The 26,047-nt window shown below is 51.0% G+C and overlaps 1 protein-coding gene across 4 annotated transcripts in view; it reads right to left on the reverse strand.

Moving 5' to 3' along the window:
* Positions 1-22,573, reverse strand: part of MFN2 (mitofusin 2) — a 28,294-nt gene extending 5,721 nt beyond the window's left edge. The window contains exons 1-17 of one of the 4 annotated variants that reach the window (XM_036069539.2): positions 22,331-22,573; positions 20,970-21,111; positions 20,490-20,574; positions 16,288-16,466; positions 12,478-12,613; positions 8,666-8,828; positions 7,872-7,996; positions 7,067-7,175; positions 6,855-6,962; positions 5,185-5,338; positions 4,898-4,965; positions 4,653-4,774; positions 2,595-2,721; positions 2,090-2,194; positions 1,736-1,838; positions 1,078-1,298; positions 297-452 (exon numbers count right to left, since the gene is read on the reverse strand). In XM_036069539.2, coding sequence (XP_035925432.1) covers positions 297-452; positions 1,078-1,298; positions 1,736-1,838; positions 2,090-2,194; positions 2,595-2,721; positions 4,653-4,774; positions 4,898-4,965; positions 5,185-5,338; positions 6,855-6,962; positions 7,067-7,175; positions 7,872-7,996; positions 8,666-8,828; positions 12,478-12,613; positions 16,288-16,462 — 1,872 coding nt within the window. In that variant the 5' untranslated portion in view covers positions 16,463-16,466; positions 20,490-20,574; positions 20,970-21,111; positions 22,331-22,573. Of the gene's footprint in view, positions 1-296; positions 453-1,077; positions 1,299-1,735; positions 1,839-2,089; positions 2,195-2,594; positions 2,722-4,652; positions 4,775-4,897; positions 4,966-5,184; positions 5,339-6,854; positions 6,963-7,066; positions 7,176-7,871; positions 7,997-8,665; positions 8,829-10,245; positions 10,621-12,477; positions 12,614-16,287; positions 16,467-20,489; positions 20,575-20,969; positions 21,112-22,330 lie in introns of those variants that run through there. The other 3 variants (XM_036069530.2, XM_036069546.2, XM_078073789.1) reach the window with 3 other exon arrangements.
* Between the last annotated feature and the right edge of the window lie 3,474 nt (positions 22,574-26,047).

A 26,047-nucleotide genomic window follows, 5' to 3' on the forward strand; every position in this document is an offset into this window, starting at 1 on the left:
TGGCAAGCCAACAAGACGTTCCTCCTCTGTAAGACAGGACTGGCGCTGTCTAAACCTCACGGTAGTGGAGCGAGACTTAAAGAAGTCAACGAATACACGATGAAGCTTAGGCTCAGGCTGTGCACAGCTCCCCACGCGACCACAGTGAACAGTCGCTGGTGGACGTGAAACCACCGGCATGCCTACCATGACACACTACTGGGCCAATGCAGGGACCCCCACCAGGACTGTGCCCCTTGGCCCCCACCCGCCCGCCCACCTGCCCCCAGCCTTCCTGGGCAGGGCTTGTCACTGACCACGCCTCCAACAACGAGAATGCCCATGGAGGTCCTGGACGTCAGGGAGGCCAGGCCGGTGACCATGGAAACCATGAGCTCTTCCTGGGTGAGGGAGCCCTGCGGCAGTGGGGGCATGCTGGGGTTGGCTGGCGTCAGAGGGATGGGGCGCTGCACCTGAAGAGAGACAACGAGAGGGCTAAGAAGAGTGTGGCAAGTCTCTCATTCAACAGAACCCTCAGTGAGCCTCCGGGCCCGGAGGCTGGGAACAGGATCACAGCGTGGCTCTGCAATTTCCAAAAGGCAAAAAAAACAAAAAAAAACAAAAAAACCAAATGAGCTTTGCATGCAGCCAGGAAGAATTTAGGCTTCATAACAGATCTGCCAGCCCCAAGGGGAGCACTAGAGGACCCCACAAAATGTGAGCACTGGCCGTCCCACCAAGTGTGGGATGTACACCAGGAACAGTACACACAGTAATTCAAGTGGAAAGGACGGGAGTGGTTTGAAATCTGAACTGTGAAATGGTGCCATGTAGGCACCCTTAAATCTTCTTAATAGACACTTATTTTAATATAAGAGAAAAAACTCAGCTCACGTTTTAAATTTGACAATTACCAGTGCGTAGAGTAACATTCGACTGATTTGTGGCAAAAACCTGGAACCGTGACATGCCGTCTGGCTGGCAGCAGACGTGCCACGGTGGTTACCGCAGGAAAGCCCCGTCAGCCCGGCCCGGGTGTCTGCAGGCAGGGTGCAGAAGGGCCTCCGGCGAGGCCCAAGGGTCAGGGACGCTGCTTGCCTGCTCATTGTAGCCCATCAAGGCCCGGCGGCTATTCTTGGGGCCCAGGAACCTATTCACCAGCATGGTCCAGCCGAGGGAAAAATGGAACTCGATGTCCTCCTGAAAGTCAGCACACAGCTTGTCACAGTTCAGGTCATAGCTGAGGGAGAAGCACTGCCGAGGGACCAGCATGTCTATCTGACTCCGCATAGACACAGGAAGGAGGGGTTTCAAACCATCTGTCAGGAGCAGAAATGAGAAGGCCCATCAGCTCGGCCCTGTGCCGCACATGGAGGCCGTGCCGGCCACCGCCGGGGCTCATGCTGACGGTTCGGCAGGAGTGGGCCCGTGGGGCCTGTGGGGCTGCACGTCCCTCTCCCAGAGAGGCAGGCCAGCACTCCCCACGGGTCTGTGGACCGAGGCGCCACACCTGCTGATGTTTATGCCAAGTGTGAATCTCAGGACAGACCAAACCCTCAGCCTAGGACAGTCCCGTGGGGTCACCCAGGACGGCTCCCGGAGTCTGTGTGTGGAGTGAACGCACAACACACCCCAAGAACCTGAGGGTCTTGACCTAACTCATCATCAAAGGTGACAGACAAGGAAAGGCCGTTGTTTCTGTGGACAGGCCTCCCAAACGGACCTCTGGCAGCGCAAAGCCCCCCGCAGCACTGACCTATCATGTCCTGCTGCATGGTCTGCAGGGAGCTGGTGATGGCCGTGGAACAGCGGTCGGACATATTCCGACCCAGTCCTTCCTCTATATGGCGGTGCAGTTCCTGCAAGCGGAAGGGAGAGCTTAAGAGAAGCAGCACCACGGTCGGGAGCTCCTTCTGGGGACCAACCTGAGGCTGGTCAGCCCGCACCCGCAGGTGACCGCGGAGCACTGAGTGAAGTCTGGGTCCTGCCCCCCTGGCTGAGGGGCCTAGACACAGACCAGCAGGGGCTGAACCACTGTCCTGCATGGGCCATTCCACCCCGTAGCCAAAAGGGATGGGGGTGAGCGCAGAACCTGCCACTGACAACTCACGTTCTTGTAGACCTTGAGGACCACCGGGGAAGGGTGGAAATCCATCTGGTACTCGTCCACCAGCACCGAGAGGCGTCTAATCTCTTCCGCCATTGCGGTGGACACCTGCAGGACGGGGCGCACCATTAGGTACGGAGGGCAAGCCTGCTTCCGTCCTGCAGCATCAGGAGAGGCTAAGCAACTCTCACAGATTGCACCAGCTCCCCCGTGAGCCGGCAGTCTCCTCAGCTCACTTCCGGCGGGAAAGCTTCTGAGGGAGAAGGGATGTGACAGATGGGCGGGCAAATGCTCACCCAAGATGTGGAGGGGAGGCCCGGAGGATGGGGACTGGCTCAGGGAGCCCCAGGTGGTGGGGGGGTACTGTGGGCTCGAGTCAGGGCCACAACTCCCTCCGGGAGGCTGAGAAACCGCCAGGATGAGGACGTGTGCTCTTTCACCTTCCCGGCACCCCGGATGCAACTTGGGAGTCCCTATCTCCCCGGGGTGCTTCCTCCCCGCTCCTTACCTGCCTCTCCACCTCCTCTGTGATCTGCTTAATCCGCAGCTTGTAGTCCTGCGCCAGGAGCTCCAGCTGCTTGTCAATAAACCTCAGCCGCTCTTGCCGCTCTTCCCGCATTTCCAGGCAGTAAACCCTGAGAGAGCGCGCACTGGTTTCAAGAGCGGGTCCCCGCCCAACCCAGCAGAGGAGTGAGGGGACACCGGAAAGCCTGCGTGTGCCCCAGTGGTGGCCCCAGAGGTATCACGCACATGCCCAGAGACACGCTCTCCCCTCTCCCAGCTGCCAGCCACGTACTCTTGGGTCTTCCACCTCAGAAGGGGTGGTGGCGGGGCAGGGAGGGTGCTTTCAGGGGGCTTAGAAAAAGTTCTGCCCATTCACAGAGGAAAATAAAAAACTCAGTCTCACTAGTCATCGGGGCAATGAAATTAAAAAGAGGTTCTACTCTATGCAGGCAGAAGCCTGACAAAAATCAGCAAGTCTGAAGTGTTGGCAAAGCTCGGGGAGCGCCGAGTCCCAGCAACGCACTGCTGGTGGGACTGGGAGCACATTCAGCTGTTTGAGAGAGCAACAAAGGAAAACAGGGTAAAACTGAAAATGCACACACACCAAGATGGAACAGTTGTACCTCCAGGAGTTAATCCCAGACTCTTACAAATGTACACAAGGGGACCGTAAACTGGTGTCCACTGCAGCAGGGTTTGCAATAGGAAAATAATGCAATCTAAAGGTCAACCCCCAGGAGGGGTGCCTGGCTGACTCAGTCAGTGGAGCATCCAACGCTTGAGCTAGGGGTTGTGCGTTCGAGCCCCATGCTGGGTACAGAGATCACTTAAATAAACAAACACTTAAAAAAATCCATGGGAAAATGATGTATATTCCCAAGGGAATACCCAACGGCAGTTCATAGTCCCAAACTCCAACTCTACGTTATCCACAGGGTAGGGGGTAACACCAGTGCTGAGCAGAAACAAACACGAGGTGCACTAACACGGACAGTCCCGATATGACGTCCCCGTATTTAAAGCAACATTACATATTCTTCAGGATCTATGTGAAAGTACTTTTTAAAGGATGACAGCTACACACCAAATTCATGGTTATGGTTGCCTCTGGGGAATGGGCAGGATGACAGCGGGGCAGGGGCTGAAGAATCAAAGAGCATGTAATGGTTTTATTTCAACTTTTAAGATAACGTAAAGCAAATGCTGAAGGAATCAAGATGTTTTTATATTATTCTCTATATTTTCCTTATAAATGTCTACAAAAAAAGGTTATTTTTAAAAAATATGGGACGCCTGGGTGGCTCAGTTGTTAAGCATCTGCCTTCGGCTGAGGTCACGATCCCAGGATCCTGGGACAGAGCCCCACGTCAGGCTCCCTGCTCAGCAGGAAGCCTGCTTCTCCCTCTCCCACTCCCCCTGCTTGTGTTCCTGCTCTCGTTCGCTCTCTGTCAAATAAATAAATAAATAAAATATTTTTTAAAAATTAAAAAATAAAATAAATTAAAAAATGTGTCCTGGAGTGCCTGGGTGGCTCAGTCGATTGAGCACCTGACTCCAGGTTTCAGCTCAGGTGATGGTCTCCGGGTCCTGAGACTGAGCCCTGAGTCAGGCCCAGCACTCAGCCAGAAGTCTGCTTGAGGTTCTTTCTTTCTCTCCCTCTGCTCCCCCGCCCCTAAAATAAATAAATCTAAAAAAAAAAAAAAGGAAGAAAAAGAAGAAGAAAAGGATCCTGGGGGCGCCTGGCTGGCTCAGTCGGTGGAGCATGCCACTCCTATTCTCGGGGCTATGAGTTCAAGTCCCACGTTGGGTGTAGAGCTTACTTAAAATAAAATCTTTAAAAACACAAAAACGTGTCCTGCTTCAAGCTCTGAAAAATGCTGCAGTGCTCGGTGTGCTGCTAGGCCCAGGCCTCCAACACGGGCTTGTGGGAGACCACCGTGCAGACCACAGAGGACAACCAGACACCCGACGGCCGTCCCCCCCAGGCTACTCCACGTGGACCTAACTGGGCCTGGGGGCAGCCCCGACACTCGGCTCTGCCAGCACAGCCGTGGGCTCTCACCGCTGCTCCTGTGCCGCAATGTGCAGGGAGTCCATGATGAAACGAACCGCTTCGGCAATCTGCTTGGCCCGGACTGTGTGCTGCTCAAATTTGGTCTTTACCGCAGACTGGGAGATGCACTCCTGGAACCGATAAAGAGGTGCTGAGGGAGCCACGGGCCAGGCTCTGGCATTCACTGCTAGGGACATGGCTGGTGGGTGCTGGGGAGCCACAAAATAACCAGATACCGGAATCAAAGGGCTCACCTCAAATCGCCTCTCAAAATTCTGAAACTCAAACATCCGCACTTGAAAGCCTTCTGCAAGAGCGCCCCCTAGGAGAATTGCACCATGTGAGTTGGGAAATAACTGCACAGCAGAGGAAAATGGTGAAATCCCCCAAAGCCAATCCCACCGGGCACTGGGCTTAACACTCTCACTCATGGCTCTTCTTACCACCTCATTCTCAGAACGATCTTCTACCGGCTGACTTAGCACAAACCAACTGTCTCACACATCAGGGAAAAGGAAGAAGGAAGTTTGTTCCAAGTCACCTCCTTCAGGCATGCCCTGGGCCTTCTGGATCCTGGCGTTGAGCACCTCCTTCGCAGACACAAAGAAGATGCGGTCTCCAGCCTGGCCTCGATCCACCACGCCCAGCTCATCCACCAGGAAGCTGGTACAACGTTCCATGTGCTGCCGCCGCACCTGAAGCCCAAGCATATGGGTGTGACCAGGTGGGGCCGGTGGGCCCCTCCTGATGGAGCCCACAGCCCCCAACTGCCTCTCTTCTAAAGAACAAGTAATATAACATAGTCACATAGTTCAGTATCCCAAAGGTGCAAACACACACACACACACACACACACACACACACACACACACACAAGAACTCATCTCCCACCATCACTGTTCTCTAGCCACCAAGCTCCCCAAAACCAACAAGATGGGGGTTTCTTGAGGTATAGGCTGCCACAGCTCTTTTATGCACATACAAGCAGAAATGCTTAAAGATGTAGGATGCCTGGGTGGCTCAGTTGGCTAAGCATCCAACTCTGGATTTCGGCTCAGGTCATGATCTCAGGGTCCTGGGATCAAGCCCCATGTCGGGCTCCGCATTCAGCATGGAGTCCGCTTGGGATTCTCCCTCTCCCTCTGCCCCTCCCCCCACTCATGCTCTAAAATAAAATAAATTTTTTTACTTAAAATTAAAAAAAATAAATGCTTAAACAGGCCCCAAACTGCCTCTTATTAGAACCAGCACAGTGTCTCACTTTGGTGCCCCAGAAGGAAAGGAAGGCAGGACCCAAGAAATAAATCTAAACCTGGTCTCTATCCTGCCAAGTCGAGTCCTCCCAGGGCCTTGTTTATAAAATGAGAGACCCGGGGCGCCCGGGTGGCTCAGTCGGTTAGGCGTCTGCCTTCGGCTCAGGTCATGATCCGGGGTCCTGGGATTAAGCCCCGCGTTGGGCTCCCTGCTCAGCGGGGAGTCTGCTCCTCCCTCTCCCCTGCAACTCCCTCTGCTGCTCCCCCTGCTCGTGCTATCTGTCAAATAAATAAAATCTTTAAAAATAAATAAATATAATAAAATGAGTGACCGGAAAATCCCTTCTAGCTCTGAAATCCTAGGAATCCTAGGGTTCTACTGCCAGGTGCTTTCCTCAATGTTAGCAGATTTCTTCCTTTCAACAACTCTGTTACATCCACGTCACAGGCGAGGAGCTTCCCAGTCACACTGCCCAGCGTCAGCCTGCCCGCTGCGCGCTTCGCCATCCCATGTTACCCATCTACTACTCCTTTCTCTTTCCTTTCATGCAGAACAAGCAAAGAATTATGAATTGTCAGTGAGGATCAATTCTTCTCCGCTCCTCCTTTAAGCTTCTTTCCTGGATGGCTTCCAAAAGCTGAGCCTGTTCTAGAATGATTAATTCTTTATGAACTGAAGCGAGCACTAGCCTCAAACAAGGACGCGGCTGATGCGGTGGGGACGCTGTTCCAACCTGGACAGCAGCCTTCTGAAGAGTAGAGGCAGCGGGGCGGGGGGGGCGGGGGGAGCAGACGGGGGAAGTGAAGAGAGTGCTCTCAGAGCCCTCGGAGGAACACTTGGGAAACCTCCGGTGATGAATTCTGTCACAGGCCTGATGTGGCCTGGGAGCCCACGAAGAGCCCCTGGGTAGACACACAGGGTGGCACTCCCCAAACTGACGAATAAAGAGCCACCAACCTCTTCCATGTACTCAGGCTCCGAAGCAGACGCGTCCCAGCGGTTGTTCAGGATGAAGATGTTCGGGCGGGACAGGCGCTCACTGACCTTGTGGAAGAACTGCTTCTCCTGATGGGGCAAAGACCTCAGTATAGGAGGGGCGGTGTCGGCCAAGCCCCCCTTCCCGCCCAGCTGGGTCCCAGGGGTACAGGAAGAGGTGGGAGAGGGGCTACCGTCTGCATGAGCGTAGACTCCGAGTTGGCCACCAGCACAAACACGTCGGCGTCCAGGCAGAACTTGTCGATCCAGCTGTCCAGCTCCGTGGTGACATCGATGCCAGGGCTAGAGGTGACAGAGGCAAACTGTCATCAGGCACCCAGACCGGGGGCTCTGTTCTTCCTGCTTTACACAGACCCGAGGCAGCCAGGCAAGGGAGGAAGAAGTTACAGATCTGAGAGAAAGTGGGCCTGGCCTTTATCAGAGGGATGTTGACTTTTCACTTCATACGCTTCTTGATTGTCTGAAAATGTGTGTCTGTTCCATCCCTGTGTCACTTTCATAAAAACAACGATTTGTAATTTCACTTTGGGGATAACAATTAAGGTAAAATTTTACGTGCATGTGAGTCCCATAAGCACTAAAGTACCGTACATACTTCCCAAGATAGTTATAACCTGTCCCCAAAGTGTTCCTTCGAGAACATTAAATACCACACGGACCCCACCACCGCCAGCTTCCACCCCTAACACATGCACCAACATTGGGTCGAGGCTGAGACCCTCCTTCACTTTTGGGCATCCCCCCCATCCCTCTTTACAGACCATCACTGGGACCTCTCCAGGGCACTGACGCCAACGGATACAGTAACCAGCCCCTGGGAAATCCAGGAGACAGGAGGATTTGGCTGAGCCAGTTTGAAAGGCGGTCTACTTAAGGAGAGCAACGACAGGCCCCGGGGGAAACTGGCCTGGATGACGCTGAACCAGAAACCTGGAGACTGCCCAGTTTGGACCTCTGAAGGAGGCCCTTTCCTCTCACCTGTCCATCAGCACGAGGTCATCCTTCAGAAGCGGACACTTAGAGTTGGGCCACATCACACTCACCAGGCTGCCAGCATGCAGCTGCTCGTCCTGGTGAAGGGCATGGGCCAGCTGGTTCACAGTCTGATGGAGGAGGAGGGAAAGAAAGAGAGGTCAGGGCTGAGGAAGAGTCACCCGGCAGGAGGCTACGGTGGCCCAATGCTGCGGCCTGCCCTGCGACCCCGTCTTCTTTCTTTTCACACGAAAAGCCAAGAGCACGGAGTTGCAGTAAGAAACCACTGTTCTTCACTCCCCTTTTAAGCTTCTTTCTGGGATGTTGTCCTAAAGCTGCGGTTATTCTGCACCAATGAGTTCTTTATGACCCAAAGCAGCATCTAGCCCCAAAGAGGACGCAAACGGTTCTCAGAAAAATAAACACGGACTAGCCGCTAGCTGTTGATTCAGAATCCCAGAGCCAGTGCGGGAATCGCTCTCAAGCAGCCGCTCAGGAAATGAGGCACAGGCTCGTTTCATGGCAGAGAGAGGCCAGCTGGCCTGCCTGGCATTCCACAAGGACCTGGAGCCTCCTGACTCTCGACCCTCCCCGAAGCTCTGGCATCTCCTTGACGGCTCAGCTCCAACAGGGCTTCCCATCCACCCCCGCAGGGGCACTGCCCTCTCCCTTGAGGTGCTGTCAGTCCGCTCGCAAGGGACGTCCCGGTTGGTCTAAGCTCTAAGGCCGCCAGCACGCCCAGGGCCGAAAGCCGAGCCCGCAGGCTCCAGCTGGAGTGGTCCCTGCCACAGCCCCCTCACCTTGACGCTGCGCTTCTCCTCCGAGCCCTCTGTGAGGAGGAAGGCCTCATGACCGTCTGTGCCCTCGACCCGCAGGAAGCAGTTGGTGGTGTGGCCGATCCCAGAGGGCAGAACCTTGTCCCAGAGCATGGCATTGATCACGGTGCTCTTGCCGTTGCTCGTCCTGTGAGGGGATACCGGCCGTCAGGGAAGCTCCCCATACCTTCATTTCAGGCTCCCACTATGAGGCTGCCAGCCCGGAAGCCCCAAGTCTCCTTCTCTGTGGGGGCGCAGGTACCCAGACAGGCAGAGCAGGCGCTCGGTGTTTATGAGAACAGATGGACAAATGCCTCTGGCCTGTGCCCGTGATGTGCTCCCAGTTCATCACAGCAAGCCTACCCACGAGCAGACACTTAACCGGCCCTTGAATACGCCCACCGCTGACCAGCATCACCACGGAGACCACCTGTCTACCTCCGAGGGATAACGCCCTCTGCTTCTAGTGGAAACCAGGGGCTCCCCACCAGGGCGGTCTTCCTTAGTCTAAGTGACCTCAGCTGAATGACCCCCATGTCCCTGGCTTTCCACAAAAAGGCCCATTTGCAGCTCTTCTCCCATCGTGCTCCTCCTCCTCACATGCGAAGCCCCACCCTTCAGTCCCCCTGGTAACTGTCACCACCGGGGAGACGACTAGAGCATTCTTGCCCAGCACACCCCTTTCCTACATTCCGGTAAGGTGAGGGTCACATCTCTGAGATGAGGATGAAGAAATACCAGCCCCTAGGAGTGGAGGGCCACACCTGAGGTTGGGGCCACCTTATCTTCATAACTAGCATGGTGACCTGTAATAAGTGCATGTGACTGATTTACTAACCCTCCCTGTGTATCTATAAACCTTACATTCTTTTCTAGAAAGAGAATAGAAAGCCCTGACACGTCACAGAACAGGAATTCGACCTCTGGCCAACCCTTGAACACTGAAAGCTGTAAACAGGCACAACCATATCTACTCAGAATCAGGAAATGTTAGAGGCCCCTACACCTTCTCACTGATGAACGACCCTCAGCCCTTCAAAATCCTCTTGGCTAGGGGCACCTGGGTGGCTCAGTTAGGCGTGGACTCTAGGTTTGGGCTCAGGACATGAGATCAAGCCCCGGGTCAGGCTCTGCACTGGACGTGGAGCCTGCTTAAGATATTCTCTCTCTCTGCCCCTCCCTCTGCCCTCTCTCCCTCACGGGTCATTAGGGGCAGGACTCAAGGCAGAGCACCTAGTCCTCAGATGACCACTGGGTGTATAGCACCCAACCTGTCCAGGTGCCTTTTCCCTATATCAGATTTTAACCTTTTTAAAGGTACTGTGATAAAATAAGAAACGTATTTGACTTGTTTTTTTATCTCCAGTTCCTAGAACTGAGCTCCTAAAATCCTTGGAATTTCCTAAGTGATGGGAGTGTCTTTTGTCATTCACAGGAGCCCCTTTTGAGCACATCTGTCTATGCTGATGAGGGGATCCAGGGTGGGGTCCCTAGATAGTCTCAAAATGGGCTGGTCACCAGAAAGACCAAATGATGAGAGGACTGGAACTTTCAGCCCCACCCACCTACTTCAGGGAAAAGAGGCTGTGGATTCAACTCCATAAAAAATCTTGAACAAGGAGGTTTGATGAGCGTCAGGGTTGATGAAGGCATCCACACACCTGGAGGGTGGTACTTCTGGACCTCACCCTGTGTACCTCTTCATCGGGTTGTTCTTCTGTATCTTTTATATGAAACCAGTAAACGTTAAGTCAATGTGTCCCCCACTTTGTGAGCCGCTCTAGCAAATTAATCAAACTTGAGGCGGAGTCATGGGAAAGTCCGTTATACCTCCAGTGGGGCAGAAACCCAGGTTTCCCAACATCATCTGAAATGAGGCCAGTCTTGTGGGACCGGGCCCTTAACCTACAGGATGTGATGCTCCCTCCAGGCAGACAGTGTCAGAGCTCAGTTCCACCTGAAGGATACCCAGGGTCTGCTGAGAACTGCAGAACTGCTCAAGGGTGCGGGGAAACACTCCAGACCTCTAGTATCTACTAGACCTCCAAGTGTAACAAGGAGATCTGATGCTAAAACTATAGGACTCTTGGAAGAAAACAGAGGAAAAGCCTCATGACACTGGATTTGGCAAATTCTTGGACATGACACCAAAAGTATAGGCACAGAAGTATAAATAAACGGGACTACATCAAAATGAAACATTTCTATCAAAGGACACAGTCAACAGAGTAAAAAGGCAACCCAAGGAATGGGAGAAAATATTTACAAATGACACACCTGGTAAGAGGTTAATATCTGGAATATATACAGAACTCCTACAACTCAACAAAAAAACCCACAAACAACCCAATCTAAAATGGGCAAAGGACTTGAACAGACATTTCTCCAAAGAAGATATACAAATGGCCAACAAGCACAAGAAAAGATGCTCAACATCACTTAAATAGAGGGAAATGCAAACCAAGCCCCAACGAGATCCCACCTTACACCCATCGGGACGCCTATTATCAAAGAAAGAGAAAACAAGTGTTAAGAGGATATGGAGAAGGGGCGCCTGGGTGGCTCAGTCGTTAAGCGTCTGCCTTCGGCTCAGGTCATGATCCCAGGGTCCTGGGATCGAGCCCCGCATCGGGCTCCCTGCTCAGCCGGGAGCCTGTTTCTCCCTCTCCCACCCTCCCACTCTCCCTGCTTGTGTTCCCTCTCTCGCTGTGTCTCTGTCAAAAAATAAATAAAAGCTTTAAAAAAAAAAAAAAAAAGAGGATATGGAGAAACTACAACCGTTGTGCACTCCCGGGAGGGATGTAAAATGGTTCAGTCGCTAGAGACAACATGGTGGCTCCTCAAAAAGTTACAAATAGGGGCGCCTGGGTGGCTCAGTCGTTAAGCGTCTGCCTTCGGCTCAGGTCATGATCTCAGGGTCCTGGGATCGAGCCCCGCATGGGGCTCCCTGCTCCGTGGGAAGCCTGCTTCTCCCTCTCCCCCTCCCCCTGCTTGTGTTCCCTCTCTCGCTGTGTCTCTCTCTGTCAAATAAATAAATAACATCTTTAAAAAAAAAAAAAGTTACAAATAGAATTACCATATGATCTAGGAAATCTACTTCTGTGCATATACCTAGAAGAACCGGAAGTAAGGTCTCGAATAGATATTTGCACACCCATGTTCATGTAGCATGATTCGCAACAGCCAAAAAGTAAAAGCAACCCAAGTGTTCATTACGGATGAATGGATAACCAAGACACAGTCTATATGCACAATGGAATATCATTCAGCCTTAAAAAGGAAGGACATCCTGAGGCATGCCACAACAGAGATGAACCTTGAAGACATGATGCTAAGTGGAAGAAGTCAGTCATAAAAGGACAAATACCGTATGATTCCACTTACTTGAGGTCCCTAGAAGAGTCAAACTCACAGAGACAGAAAGCAGAATGGTGACTGCCAGAGGCCAAGAAGGAGTTGGGGGATTGGGGAGGAGAACAAGGAGTTAGTGTTTAATGGGGACAGAGTTCAGTTTTGCAAAACAAAGAAGTTCTAGAGATGGATGCTGGCGATGGTCGCACAACAATGTGAACGTACTAAACACTACAGGACTGTACACTTAACAGTGATTATGACCATGAACTTTCCCCTGTTATGTGTATTTTACCACAGTTAAGAATTGAACAAGGAGGAGAAGAGAGCCATGTGCTCTGAAGCATGCCGGGTGTTTCCCACCTAGGGTGCTCAGATGGGGAGACCACATGAGTGCCCCCCTCCCTCCTGGCCAGAAAGAAGGTGTGAGGGCTTCACAGACTCACCGGCCAAAAAAAGCCACTTTCATGTGCCGCCGGGCCAGCACCTCGCTGATGCCCCTCACTTTGGACAGGTAGCCTTTGACGTCCAGAACCTGTTCTTCTGTTGTAACCGGGTCCAGTTCTGCGTTCCTGTGAGTGTCTGGAGGTGGAGATTGAAAGCGAGTCACCGCATGGTCAAGGCAGGTCCACAGTCACAAGTCTGCGGGGGACAGAGGCCACCGCCGTGGTTTTGTGTCATCACCTGCCGGAGGCTGGATCCCACTGTGGCGCTGCAGCCTAGCAGTTCAGAGCAAGGCTTGGAAGCAAGGCTGCCTGGGTTCCAGTGCAAGGGAAGTGCTGCTTCTCCCTTCTTCCCAGCTTTGTGACCTCAGGCAAATGAACCTTCCAGAGTGTCAGTCCCCTGACTCTTAAAACAAAGAGAACAGCAGTGCCTACCTCCTACGACTGTTGCAAGGATTAAATGAACAAAATACAGGGGCGCCTGGGTGGCTCCATCAGTTAAGCGTCTGCCTTCGGCTTGGGTCGTGATCCCACGGTCCTGGGACTGAGCCCAGCATCGGGCTCCTTGCTCAGCAGGGAGCTTGCTCAGGCCTCTCTCCCTCTGCCACTTCCCTGCTCATTCTTGCACTCTCTTTCTAATAAAAAAGAACAAACTACAGAAACCAAACACTCGAATGTCACTGCCATCACCTCTATGTGTTTCACTTAACAAACACAGTTTTCACTACCTACCAGGCACTGTTCTGATCGCCTTCCATACACGGTCTCACTCGGTCCTTGTCATTTCCCTGCCACACACTTAGTAAATGGCAGAACCAGGACTGGGACCCCACGGACCTTCACAAGGCCCTTCCTGATCCGCCCCGCTACTGCTCTGGCCGAGCCTCTTGCCAGCCCCACCTCACAAGGCACCTCACCATGTCCCCACCCTTGCCTCGCTGCCTCCCCATTTCTCTGGGCTTTGCTCCGTGCACCCCAACCCCTCCGTGCACGGATACACTGCCTTGGGGGACTCTGGCTCCCTCCCACTTAGCCTTGAGCCTAGCATGGACTGCACAGCCCCCAGAAGCCTTCCCCAACTCCCCCCAACTGGAGTTGGGTCACTTGTTTGTGCTCACAAAGCACCCTTACTTCTCCAACCTTAGCACTCACCTCACCATGGTGTAACTGCCTAGCTCACCCGCATCATCTCCCATGTGAGAGCCAAACTGTCTGGTCCCAGCACTCGGCAGGCGCACAGTGTTTGCTAAGCCAGCAGGTACTGGGATCACCTCACTGCTTTTTTCCCAGTGGCCTTGACAGGCAGACGGACAACAAATGATGGGAGCAATGGAGCAAGATCCTGCCCCATCCCATCTAGTACTTGTGCCAGGAAGGCCAGCCCGAGTACACGGGTGACTGGCCCCTCAACACAGGCTGGCTACAACGGACTGAATGTTTATGCCCTCGCCGTGTGACGGTCATGACGCATTTGCAGCCCTCGTGACTGGGATAAACGTCGGTATCAGAGACCCAGACAGCTAACTAACTCCTTCTGCCATGCGGCTACCAGGGATGTTCCAGAGAAAAGACAGTAGTCCAGGAAGCTCGCCCTCGCTGGACACTGAATCCACTGGTGCCCCGATTTTGGACTTTCCAGCCTCCAGAACTGCGACAAATCAGTTTCTGTTCTTTATAAGCTACCTAGTGTGTGATATTTCTGTCATGGCAGCCCAGGCAGACTGGGATACTTGTGAACCACTGGGCTGACAACATGATGCCATGAAGGGAAGTGACCAAACCAACACGGCCTCCCAGGTCCACTGGTCACCCCAGCCTCAGACCCATCATCATTCCTTCCTCATAAGGGCACGTGGGTGTTGCCTCTGGAACGTACCTGGAAGTTGGGCTCTCAGGCGTGTGGCCACATTTAAGAGAAAATAGCCAGGGACGCCTGGGTGGCTCAGTCAGTTAAGCGTCTGCCTTCGGCTCAGGTCATGATCTCGGGGTCCTGGGATCGAGCCCCGCATTGGGCTCCCTGCTCAGCGGGGAGCCTGCTTCTCCCTCTCCCTCTGCCCCTTCCCCCCCCTTATGTTCTATCTCAAATAGATAAATATTTTATAAAAGTAAATAAGTAAATAAAAGATAAAAGAAACAGCCAGTGGACTGACGAGTCTTTAGAGTCCAGTCCCAAGGCGGTCAGCACACCCTCCCCTACGGCCAGGGCGGCCCCAAACACGTCTCAGGAGCACTCCAGCTCTTTCCCCTCCAGCCCACCGACAGGAGAGGCCTCAAACACCCATTCCTAATGCCAGCACATAAACACCGTCACTAAGCACGTGTCCATCCACAGCACCACCACGGGTAGCCTGGGCTCTGGGAGGAGTGGCCGGTCAGCCCCCTCTCTGCATGCACAGTACCAGGCGCACCTGAGCTACTGCCCAATAAATGGGTAATGAACTGGAATAATTTCAACTGCCAAGCTTGTAACTTATGAATTCAGATTTTTAAATTAACAAACACACAGGGAATCCTTCTCCTGCATCCAGCACCACGCCAGGGGTAGGCAGGGTGAGTCCGTTCTCAGCCTCTGTTTGCTCAGCCTGCCCTGATGAAACACCACACACTGGGCAGCTCACACAAACAGAAATGTACTGCTCCCAGTTCTGTGGCTGCAAGTCTCAGACCAGGGTGCTAGCCTAGTGGGGTGACGCTCGGCTCCCAGGTCACAGACTTTTCACTGTATCCTCATGTGGCAAAAGGGGGCTAGGGCGTTCTGTGGGGTCTCTTTTATAAGGGCACCAATCTCATTCATGAGCGCTCCCCCCTCACGACCTAATCACCTCCCAAAGGCCCCACCTCCCAACCCCATCACACTGGGTCTTAGGATTCCAACATGTGATTTTGGGGGGACACACACATTCAGACCACAGTACTAGAAATAGTCCCTTTTTATAAAGGGAGCCTTAAGAAGCAGCCTGTCAGTAAACCAACCAACCAGAAGCCAAGCCTCTCTAGTGGAAAGCAGAAGGTGAAGTATGTCCCTGGGGCATTTCCACTGAACATTGAAGAGTTTTGCAGACCAGAATTTAAAAAGCCCTGGTCTTGCTTGAGCACCTCTTTCACAAACAAGGAAACCAAGGGCAGGGAAGACTCAGCTCCTCGGTCTTTGCTGACAATCCCAGACACAGGAACCAATGTGTGCCTTCTAGAGGGGGAGCCTGAGAAAGCCAGAGGCTGGGGTTGGCCATTGACTGAGTGGGGCCCTGGGAACCCTTCCACCTCTGCTGATTGAGCAGGGACAAGAGGCTGGGCTCAAATTAGTCACTAGTGAAAAGGTGCCAGTGATGCAAGTTTCCTATCCATAACTCACTGACTATAAATATCAGAGAAAGAACACCCTGGTCAGGGACAACCAAAACCCACACAGGGCCTGGTATAAATGGCAACCAGAACCAGGCCAAAGAAAGCACCTGGGCTCAGGAGTCAAAGACACCTAGTAAAGCCCTGCTATTGTCACTGAAAGGTATTGAGCAATTCGCAAAACCTCAATCTGCTTGTCTTCTACACACGGGTAGGATTCACCGACCCCTCATGATTCAACGACACAGAATACGCAGAATTCCTAAATGATAGGTCCCTTGTTTTCCTGGCCCCATCTCCCTGGAGCCCAATTCCACTTGATTCCAAGCGCAGAACACTGCTGAAGGTGACAATCTCTCTGGGCATGAGCTCCCCAAAAGCCAGGTTTTACCTTCCCACCTTCAAATCCTCCCACCTAAATGTGGAAGCTGATAGAGGAGTAGGCCCAGCTGAGCAGGCTGCCTGTCTTACCTTCAAGGAAGGTGGCACTCTCCTGGATGTAGGCCCCCAGTTGCTCAAAAATGCCATTGATCTTCTTCTTGGCAGTGACGAAGTGCTTGAGCGGGGAAGCATTCACCTCAGCCATGTGTCTCTTGTCCTTCTTGACTGTGATGATGGAGTTGCACCGAGAGAAAAGCAGGGACATCGCGCTGCAAGAGAAGACAAGGTGAGTAACCTAGGAACGCCCAGCTCGGACATTCTGCTAGGGCCGTGGCAGGGCACACTGGGTGGTCTGGGGCTAGCTCTGGGGGCCATCAAGAACACAGGCCCTCCAGGACTAGATCAGGGATGGCAACATAAGAGCCAGTGTCCTCAAGAGGATGAAGGGACCGCTGAGGACATGTGGGCAGTTTCCCTGTGACATGGTGTGGGCACTCAGCTGGAGCCAGGACCCTGAGCTGAAGCCTTGGGCTGGCTGATCCTCACCTACTGACCAGTGGCGGGCTCTGCCCGCCCCACCTCAGACAGTCAGGCAGGAATCATGAAGGGACACACGAGAAGCCATCCTCTCAGCCTTAGGCAGAAAAGTGTGACAGAAATCTCACTTCTTTCCTACACATCACCCACCTGAGAAAAAGCACTGAATTCAAAGCAGTGAAAGCAAAGTGATGCTCAAGGTCCATGACCCCTACCAGGCCTCCCTGGCCACCCTGCTGTCCAGGTCACAATGCCCTAATTCTTAACAGATTTTTTTTGTTTTTATTTTTGGTGGTGGTCGGGAGTGGAAAGGGGTGATGTTCAAATGACAGGTTTACTTCTACTGTTTACTTAGAAACATTTATTGATCTCTTTCATCATAAATGTGTGCACTATAGAAAGTGCGGAAACCGGGGGCGCCTGGGTGGCTCAGATGGTTAAGCATCTGCCTTCGGCTCAGGTCATGATCCCAGGGTCCTGGGATCGAGCCCCACATCGGGCTCCTGGCTCAGCGAGGAGCCTGCTTCTCCCTCTCCCTCTGCCTCTCTCCCTGCTCATGCTCTCTCTCTCTCTCTCTCTGTATCTCTGTGTCTCAAATGAATAAAATCTTTAAAAAAAAAAAAAATGCAGAAACCGAAGGAAAAATCCATAACCCCACCATTCTGTGATAAGCACTATGAACACCTGTTTCACAGCAGTCTGTTTTTGGGTAGGTAGCTCTCTCGCTCTCGATCATACACACATTTTTATAGCCTATATTTGTTCAAGTAGCAATAATATGTTAGGGGCTGTGAAGCTTAACTCCAAAGTCCTCGAGATCTTTGGTCAAAGCCCAAAGAGGCAGACAGACTAGAGAAGGTGGCACCTGGATGTGGCTGGGAATCTCTGGTCACGCTGCTCCTGAGTTCCCACCATGAACAGAGCTACATCCCCAGCAGAGCCCTCGGAGCCTCGATGTCAAAGGACAAAGGCCCCTCCAAGGATAAGGAGGAGTGTGCACGGCTGAGCGTGCCTGGTTCTACGGCTCCAACACCCAGCAAATTCTTGTGGGCCACCCCCTCCCCCATCATAGCACCATCAGCTCTCTGCCCGAGATGGCACCCGGCACTCACCGCCTCTAGGAAATGAGGAGGCTCATGGGTGAACACACATGAGAAACTTCCCAAGGGTACCAAAGGATACTGAACAAGTCCCTGAGAAGCAGAAAGACCATCTAGAGAACGTGCACAACAACTGAAAACTGGCCCTTAAGATCTAATCATCCCAAAGAGTGGGCAGACAGACAGACACACAGGGAAGTACCGAACCACACGTTTCACCTAAACCTACAAATTACTCTGTTACCGATTTCTAGGGAGACAGGAGAGACAAGTAACTGTATGTCCATTTCTACCTCCCTCCTCAGTAAACCGCCACAACTATGAGATTTTCTTAGCGCGGAGGTCGAGCGTCAGGGCCTTCTGAGCAAAAGACCTCTGAGAAGGCAAACTGGGAAGGGAACACCATCGGCTCCTCCAGGGCATTAGAGCGCGCCGAAATCAGGCTTGGCGTGGCCCAGCAGGTAAGACTCTCAGAGAAACGCAATGAGTGCAAAAAGAGGAAAGCATCGAAAGGAGAAGAGAAGGGGTCCGGGATGGGGCATGATACAGCCGGTAGATGAGATTCTGGAATCAGGCAGAGCTGGGTTCAAATCGTACCCTTTCTGGGCCACATAAACTTGGGCAGGTTACTTTACCCCAGAGCTTTGAACTCTTCATGTGTATGACAAGTGCGATGCCACACAGACTGAGAAGACCCAAGAGGACACGGTACAAACTTAAAAGGTAGTTTTATGTGTTATACAGCAAGGACAAAATAAACTCCACCAACAAGATCGCACGCGAAGCCCCACCCTTCAGTCCCCTGATAACTGTCACCACTGGGGAGATGACTAGAGCGTTCTTGCCCAGCACACCCCTTTCCTACATTCCGGTGAGGTGAACACCCAGCCTTCGGGGAAGGGCGGAGACAACTCCACCAACACCCCCAGGGCTCTCCCACCACTGCCATGTGGAATCCAGTAAACAGGTCTATTCAGGGCTGAGGATCAGCGGTGCCCAGCCCCAGAAGTGACCTGCTTGCAGGAGAAAGTTCCCTGAGATCAGGGGGGGTCTAGAAGCATGTGCTTTTGAGTTCTGGTTCATTGTATGCAAGCCCAAAGGATATGAAACCAAAAGTGTTAGTGTTCAGTAAGCGAAAGATTCAAAGGCAGGCACGTTACTCAAAGCTTAGTGGTTCAAGGTTGTAAGATCTGCTCAGAGTTGAGCCAGTCCAGGAGCTGACCTGCTCTTACCGGGATTCCCTGGCCTGCAGCAGCATGCCCCAACCCTTTCTCAGGGATCCTACCTCCAACCCATCCAAACCGTCTGATTTCTCTGGCTCGGTGAACTACCAAGCTGAGGTTCTGTGTTTGTGTTGCTGCTTCACCCATCTGGCACATTCCTATTGTCCTTCTAGACCCAACTCTAGTGTCACCCCTCCCCCCGTGAAGCCTTCCTTGGCATCTCCAAGGAGGACATGCAACCTTACCAGACTTTTGGTTTTTTAATCACACTGTCTCTTCATCTAGTCAATGAGCTTGCAGAAAGACAGTCTGGTAAGAGTCGTGACCTATTCCCATTCTCTACTTTTCTCCTCCATGACTTGAGAAACATGGATGAGTTAGTGAAGGCCCCTTAATGGGAGTGTCTTCTTACCCTTCCATCCCTGGAATACCCAAATCTACTTTTTTCTTAAAAAAAGCAGCTTCTGGCAAATCATCTGTTTCTTAGTGTTTGGAGCTCAGGGAACCAAGACAGTTGAACAAACCTTTCATATTCCAGGATTTGATCCTTCAAAGAGCAAGCTGGACATACATATGTGCACCGATGGACCAAAGTTGCAGAATACACACACACAAGCCAAGACAGGGCCCCCAACTATCTTGGGGCTTTGCCTACTGGCTTCCTACCCTCACCGGGTGGTAGCAAGCAGCTGGGTTCCTGTGCCTCCTCTGGGAAACCCTGATAATCCCTACTTCACTGCAGGGCTCCCCTGCAGTGAAGTAGGGATTATCAGGGTTTCCCAGAGGAGGGAAGCAAGCATGTGGGGCCAGTCCCCCAGGCACAGCTGGGTTACAGTAGTTCTAATATCAGCCGGACATTACGTGGCATGCTTCAAGCTGTTGTGACAGCCACAAAGTGCTCTTCAAGTCAGGCTTTCAGATAGTTTATGGAAGCATTTCCCAAAGTGCGGTCCACAAAAATGTAGTACACCCAATGCTCCAGGTAAAAAGGGTTCCAGAGTAGAAAAAATTTATAAAACACTATATACCATGCTCTGCCTCCATCAGAGCACATGACCAAAGCAAAGACTTTGGAAAGTTACTAGCTTAACTGTATTTAATGCAGCATTTCACAAATGTATCTAAAGAAACTCTTCTTCCATGTAACAGTTTTTAAAATCCTGAGGAACATACTTTGGGGAAAGCCTCATTCATCCTGGTACTCTCCGTCTCTCCCACCCCAAGAAAGTGCTAGGGGCACAGTATTAACAGGTATTAACCGAAGACCAGAACCAAACCCAATTCTAAACTGAAAAAAAAAAGCTTGGCCTCAACCTAGGCTATTGGTTGAGGAGTATGAGGCGTCTTCCATGTGGGAACAGCAGGAGCAAAATTCACTGCACGGTGTGTTTGGATCCCAAGCACAGTCCCTGAATCCACACCACCTCCTTACCCAGTTTTATGCACAGCAACTCCTAGCAGGGAAAATAAAATAGGTCCACGGATCGTCTGCTGGCACAACTGGAACAGAGGAGAAGCTGAGAAATTGAAACAAAAGAGTATACAGGGTAAAGGGAGCAGAGGAGATCTCAGAAGAGCTGTGATAAGGAGCCAGTCTCTGCTGAGCAGAGAGGGGTAGGGAGGAGCCAGCATAGCAAAGAACAAGGGAGACAGAGACTAATTCTTCAGGGAGCCCAAAGATTCCAGCCACTTTCTGAACAGTCAACCTTTAAACAGGCTCTCTCCACCACCAGTGAAATCCTCCATGGAAGTAGAAAGGACATACAGTTTTTTTTTTCAACACAGATTGGAAAACTCCAGCTCTGTGCAATGACGACCCCATCCAAGACATGTGCCACTGGATGGCCAGCAGAGTACACCCCTTTTCATTCAACCCAGATCCAAGGTGCCAGCTGTCACAGCCACCACTTACTTTTTGGACGGTGAGAGACCTTCACAGGTTGGGCATCATGGGCATGGCTGGAGTCAAAAAGACGAAAAGAATCTGAGTTCTCCTCTGTCCTGTTCCTCAGATTGAGGTTGGCTACTGACTGTGTTGACTCCACCAATTCCAACTTTTTGGAAAGGAAAAGGAACATGTCAACAAGCAGCAAATTAAAAAAAAAAAAAAAAAAAAGGGTGCACAAAACACGTTTAATGGGTTTTAAAGCCAAACAAACTCATCCCTGAGGGAAGCTTAGTCATTGCCCGCACTAGGCGATGGTATGTGAGGGAAGTGCCCTTGAGAAAAACACAATACACAGGTGGGGACAATCCTGGGTATGCACAAACATGTGGTCAGCCACGTGCTGGTGAGGCGCAGGAGCTTGCTAAAGGCACGTCCAGAGAGGTGAGAGGAGAGGAGGTAACAGAACAGGACAAAGACTGGGCTTGAGGACTGTGGAACTCAGGACTAGAGATGGGAGGGCAGGCGTGAGGAAGAGAAGTAGAACTTACTGAAAGGCTATGTGTGCTAGATGCTGTAAAATATCTCACTTAATTTTCAGTTCTATGGAGCAAACAGAAGCTTGGAATACTTAAAAGATTTACGGACTGCTAGTTAAGTGGCCAAGCTAGAAACTGAGATACCACCTCCCTTTGACTCCAAAGCCCACTTGTTTTTAACTTCGCGGAGCTGCCTTACTCCACCCTTGCAGGCGGAAAGAGTGATAATCAGAGGCCTTTCTGGGAGGAGAAAAGAAAAAGAAATGAACAGGGCAATGAAGGATCACAAACAGAGGATGGGCAGTTTTGGCTTCATGTATCCAAATAGCTAATTATTCGGCACCTTCTGTGTGCCTCCTGCGTGTTGCTAGGCGCTAAAGTTAGGGATGGGTAAAACAGTACCTGCCCTCAAGGGGCTTACCTTCAGGTGAGAAGTCAAACAAGAAATAGGTGACAGCACAGGAGTGCAGTTAAGTGCCCAAAGTGGGAGAAGGCTGGGGGCTATAGTGGTGAACTTGGGCACTTACATGCTGAGTAAATGCTGGCATATACAGAAGACTGGATACGAAATAGAGAAAGGCCTGGGGTGGAAAGTGGCAGCGAAGGATGGGAAGGCGGGGGAGACGAGAAACCTCAGGGAACCCCACCCCCAGTCCCGACACCCGCGTCCCGCCCCCTGCTCGCAGGGCCACGGAGGGCCCCGCAGCGAGGCCGGGGCGTGGGACCCCCGCCTGCCCGGATCCAGAGCCCCCGGGGTTCCAGCGTCCCACCGGTCCCCGCCGGGCTACTCAGGATTCGCAGGGCTGGGCCGGGCGGGTCCCCACCCCTCTGGCGCACTCGCCCTCTCACCTTCACCTTCCCGGCCTCGCGGCGGCCATCATACCCGCAACGTCACCAGACGGCGCCACCCCGAGAGGGGCGGGAGGAGGAGGGAGGACGCTCACGTCACCAGCCGCCGCACGTTCACCGCCCTGGCCCTGGTCAGTCGGTGGACTCCGAGCTCAGGCGGTTAGACCCTATCACTCCTTACGGGCCAGTGGGTCTGCCGGCTCAGCGCCCGGAGAGGCGTCTCAAGCGGGCTCGTTCACCGCCTGGGCGTCCCAAGCCCATGACTCAAGCCTCGGGACTCCCGCTGCATCATGGGGGCTGTAGTTCCGCCGGGCGCCCGTCAGGGCGGGGTGGGCGGGGCCTCGGGCTGTCGAGGAGACCAAGAAAACAAGGGCGCGGATTAGAGGTTCCCGCTTTCTCGTTTATTGCCCCAGAGCCTGACCCCAAGGCCCCTGCCAGCTCTGTAATCCCAGCCTGCGCTTTGTAATTTTAGAGAAGAGCTCTTAAGAGGAAGACAGGAAGCAAACTTGGGCCTGCTGCCCTTCAGTTGACTTTGAGGCCGCAAGAACAGCAACCGTCACTGAACAGGCAGGGTACCTAACGTCATTTTATTTAACCTTCACAACAGTCCCTGGAGGCGCAGAGGACAGATTACCCCAGCTCACATATGGCAGATCACTGGGCCTCATTATGTGCCAGGCACTAGGACATAGCAGTAAAGAGGTCGCCTGGTGGCCTCAGCACGAGGAGGGGAGGCTTGAAGCCTGTGCTCGCCAGTAGGACAGTTAACCAGCCACGGATGGCAATGGAGCCCCTGAAAGGTGACCAGTGCCAATTGAGATGTGATGCAGACTTAGGACCAAAAAAAAGCGGGGGGGGGGGGGCACCTGGCTGGCTCAGTTGGAAGAGCATGCAACCCTTGATCTCGGGGGTCATGAGTTTGAGCCCCACATTGGGTATAAAGATCACCAAAATATGGGGCGCCTGGGTGGCTCAGTTGGTTAAGCGACTGCCTTCAGCTCAGGTCATAATCCTGGAGTTCCGGGATCGAGTCCCACATCGGATTCCCTGCTCAGCAGGGGGTCTGCTTCTCCCTGGGACCCTCTTCCCTCTCGTGCTGTCTCCCATTCTCTCTCTCTCTCAAATAAATAAATAAAATCTTTAAAAAAAAAAAAAAAAGATCACCAAAATAAAATAAGTAAGCTTAAAAAATGTAAACAATTTCATTAATATTTATATACTGATTACATGTTAAAGTGGAAATATTTTGGATACATTGAGTTAAAAATCTATTACTAAAATTAAGTTCACCTGTTTCTTTTTACTGTTTAAAATGTGGCTACTAAAACATCTAAAACTGCATAAAAGTGGCTCACTGTGATATTGTGGTTTATAATAAATACGTATTTGGTTTTCATCCACGTTCCTGTGAAATGAGTGTCTCTTGTTATGCATAACGAGCCCCTTTCAACCACACCTGAGTTTATGTGAATGGGGTAACTTTTGGAAACCCCTTAAGTATGAGGGTTGTTTGCCCCAGGAAACCAACAAAGTGATTAGAGGGTTGGAACTTTCAACCTCACTACCTGTAAGCAGAGAGAGTTAGGGGTCCCCAGAAAAAGATAGACATAATTTTCTTGACATAAGAAAAGTCATTTTAGGGGCACCTAGATGGCTCAGTTGGTAAGCACGTGACTCTTGATCTCTGGGTTGTAAGTTCGAGCCCCACGTTGGGTGTAGAGATCACTTAAAAAAATAAAATCTTTAAAAATAAGTTTAAAATTTTTTAAAAATAGGCATTTCTTTTGGAGTTATCAACATCGAACATAATACCAATGATCAGCTTTTATTCTACCTGAGTTTACTAAATTCATGTACCTGTTGCAATTTGTCAGCAAAAAAAGACTTAAAATAATGGTTGATTTTGTCTGTCTCATGAAGTTTCCATGTGTAATTTTTGGGAAGAAGTAGGTTGAATAGATAAAAAGATTTGTAGGTAAACTTTTTTTTTTTTTTTTAAGATTTTATTAAGTAATCTCTATACCCAATGCAGGGCTCGAACTCACAACCCTGAGATCAAGAGTCGCACACTGCACCAACTGAGCCAGCCAGGTGCCCCTGTAAGTAAACTTTTAAAGAGCTTCCAAAATCTTTGGTAATTTAAAACTTTGAAGTTTTGCTAGCTTAAATAAGAAATTGGGTTCAATTCATTGGATATCTAAGTCTTTTCCAAATAAGATTCTGGTATAACAGCTCAAAACTGCTGACCACTTAGTTTCCACTAGAAATTAAGGTTTTTAAGCTTTAAGGATACAATTAAGACTACTGGAAATAGTGAGGGAAACAACTATGCAAAGAAAGATACATGTTTTTGGTAAGAAAAGAATGAGGAATGGGAATACATTTTTTAAGGGAAAAGAAAATAATTTTGTCCTAAAATGAGACTGGTTGTTTATTCTTTTTTCAACACTTTTTAAAAAACTTCTATTTATTAAGTAATCTCTACCCCCAACATGGGGCTCGAATTCTTGACCCTGAGATCAAGAGTTACATCCTTCACCAGCTGAGCCAGCCAGGCACCCCCTTGGTTTACTTTTTTTTTTTTTTTTTTTAAGATTTATTTATTTGCGAGAGAGAGAAAGAACACAAGCAGGGAGAGGGACAAGGCGGGGTGGACAGAGAGTCCCAAGCAGACTCCACACTCTATGTGGAGCCCAATGTGGGACTCAATCTCAGGACCCTGGGATCAAGACCTGAGCTGAAAACAAGAGTCATCAGGTGCTTAACCAACTGCGCGCACCCAGGTGCCCCTTGGTTTACTTTTGATTAGAAATTGTAAACAAAGTTTTTTTTTCTTTATCTGCCCAGAAACAAAACAGAACAGTTTCTATGTTTTGTCTTTTTTTTTTAAAGATTTTTATTTATTTGACAGAGAGATACATAGTGAGAGGGGAACACAAGCAGGGGAGTGGGAGAGGGAGAAGCAGGCTTCCCGCTGAGCAGGGAGCCTGATGTGGGGCTCGATCCCAGGACCCTGGGATCAGGACCTGAGCCGAAAGCAGACGCTTAACGACTGAACCACCCAGGCGCCCCACTATGTTTTGTCTTTACTGGGTCTTTGATTACTTTAGAAAACTGAATCTTCTCAATATTAAAAGAGCTAAGTTTTCTCAAAAAGTTAAAAATAGAACTACCCTACAACCCAGCAATTGTACTACTGGTTATTTACCCAAAGGATACAAAAAATACTGATTCAAAGGGATACATGCACCCCAATGTTTATAGCAGCATTATCAACAATAGCCAAATTATGGAAAGAGCCCAGATGTCCATCGACTAACAAATGGATAAAGAAGATGTGGTGTATATATACGATGGAATATTACTCAGCCATCAAAAAAATGAAATCTTGCCTTTTGCGACGACGTGGAGAGAGCTCGAGTGTATGCTAAGCAAAATAAATCAGTCAGAGAAAGATAAATACCATATGATCTCACTCATGTGGAATTTAAGAAAGAAAACAGATGAACATATGAGGGGGGAAAAGAGAGAGAGGGAAACAAACTACAAGAGACTCTTAACTATAGGAGACAAACTGAGGGTTGCTGGAGGGGAGGCAGGTGAGGGATGGGGTAACTGGGTGATGGGTATTAAGGAGGGCACTTGTGATGAGCACTGGGTGTTATATCTAAGTAATGAATCACTAAATTCTACACCTGAAACCAATTTTACCATATA

The sequence above is a fragment of the Halichoerus grypus genome, chromosome 5, assembly GCF_964656455.1.
Source record: "Halichoerus grypus chromosome 5, mHalGry1.hap1.1, whole genome shotgun sequence".
Lineage (NCBI taxonomy): Eukaryota > Metazoa > Chordata > Mammalia > Carnivora > Phocidae > Halichoerus > Halichoerus grypus.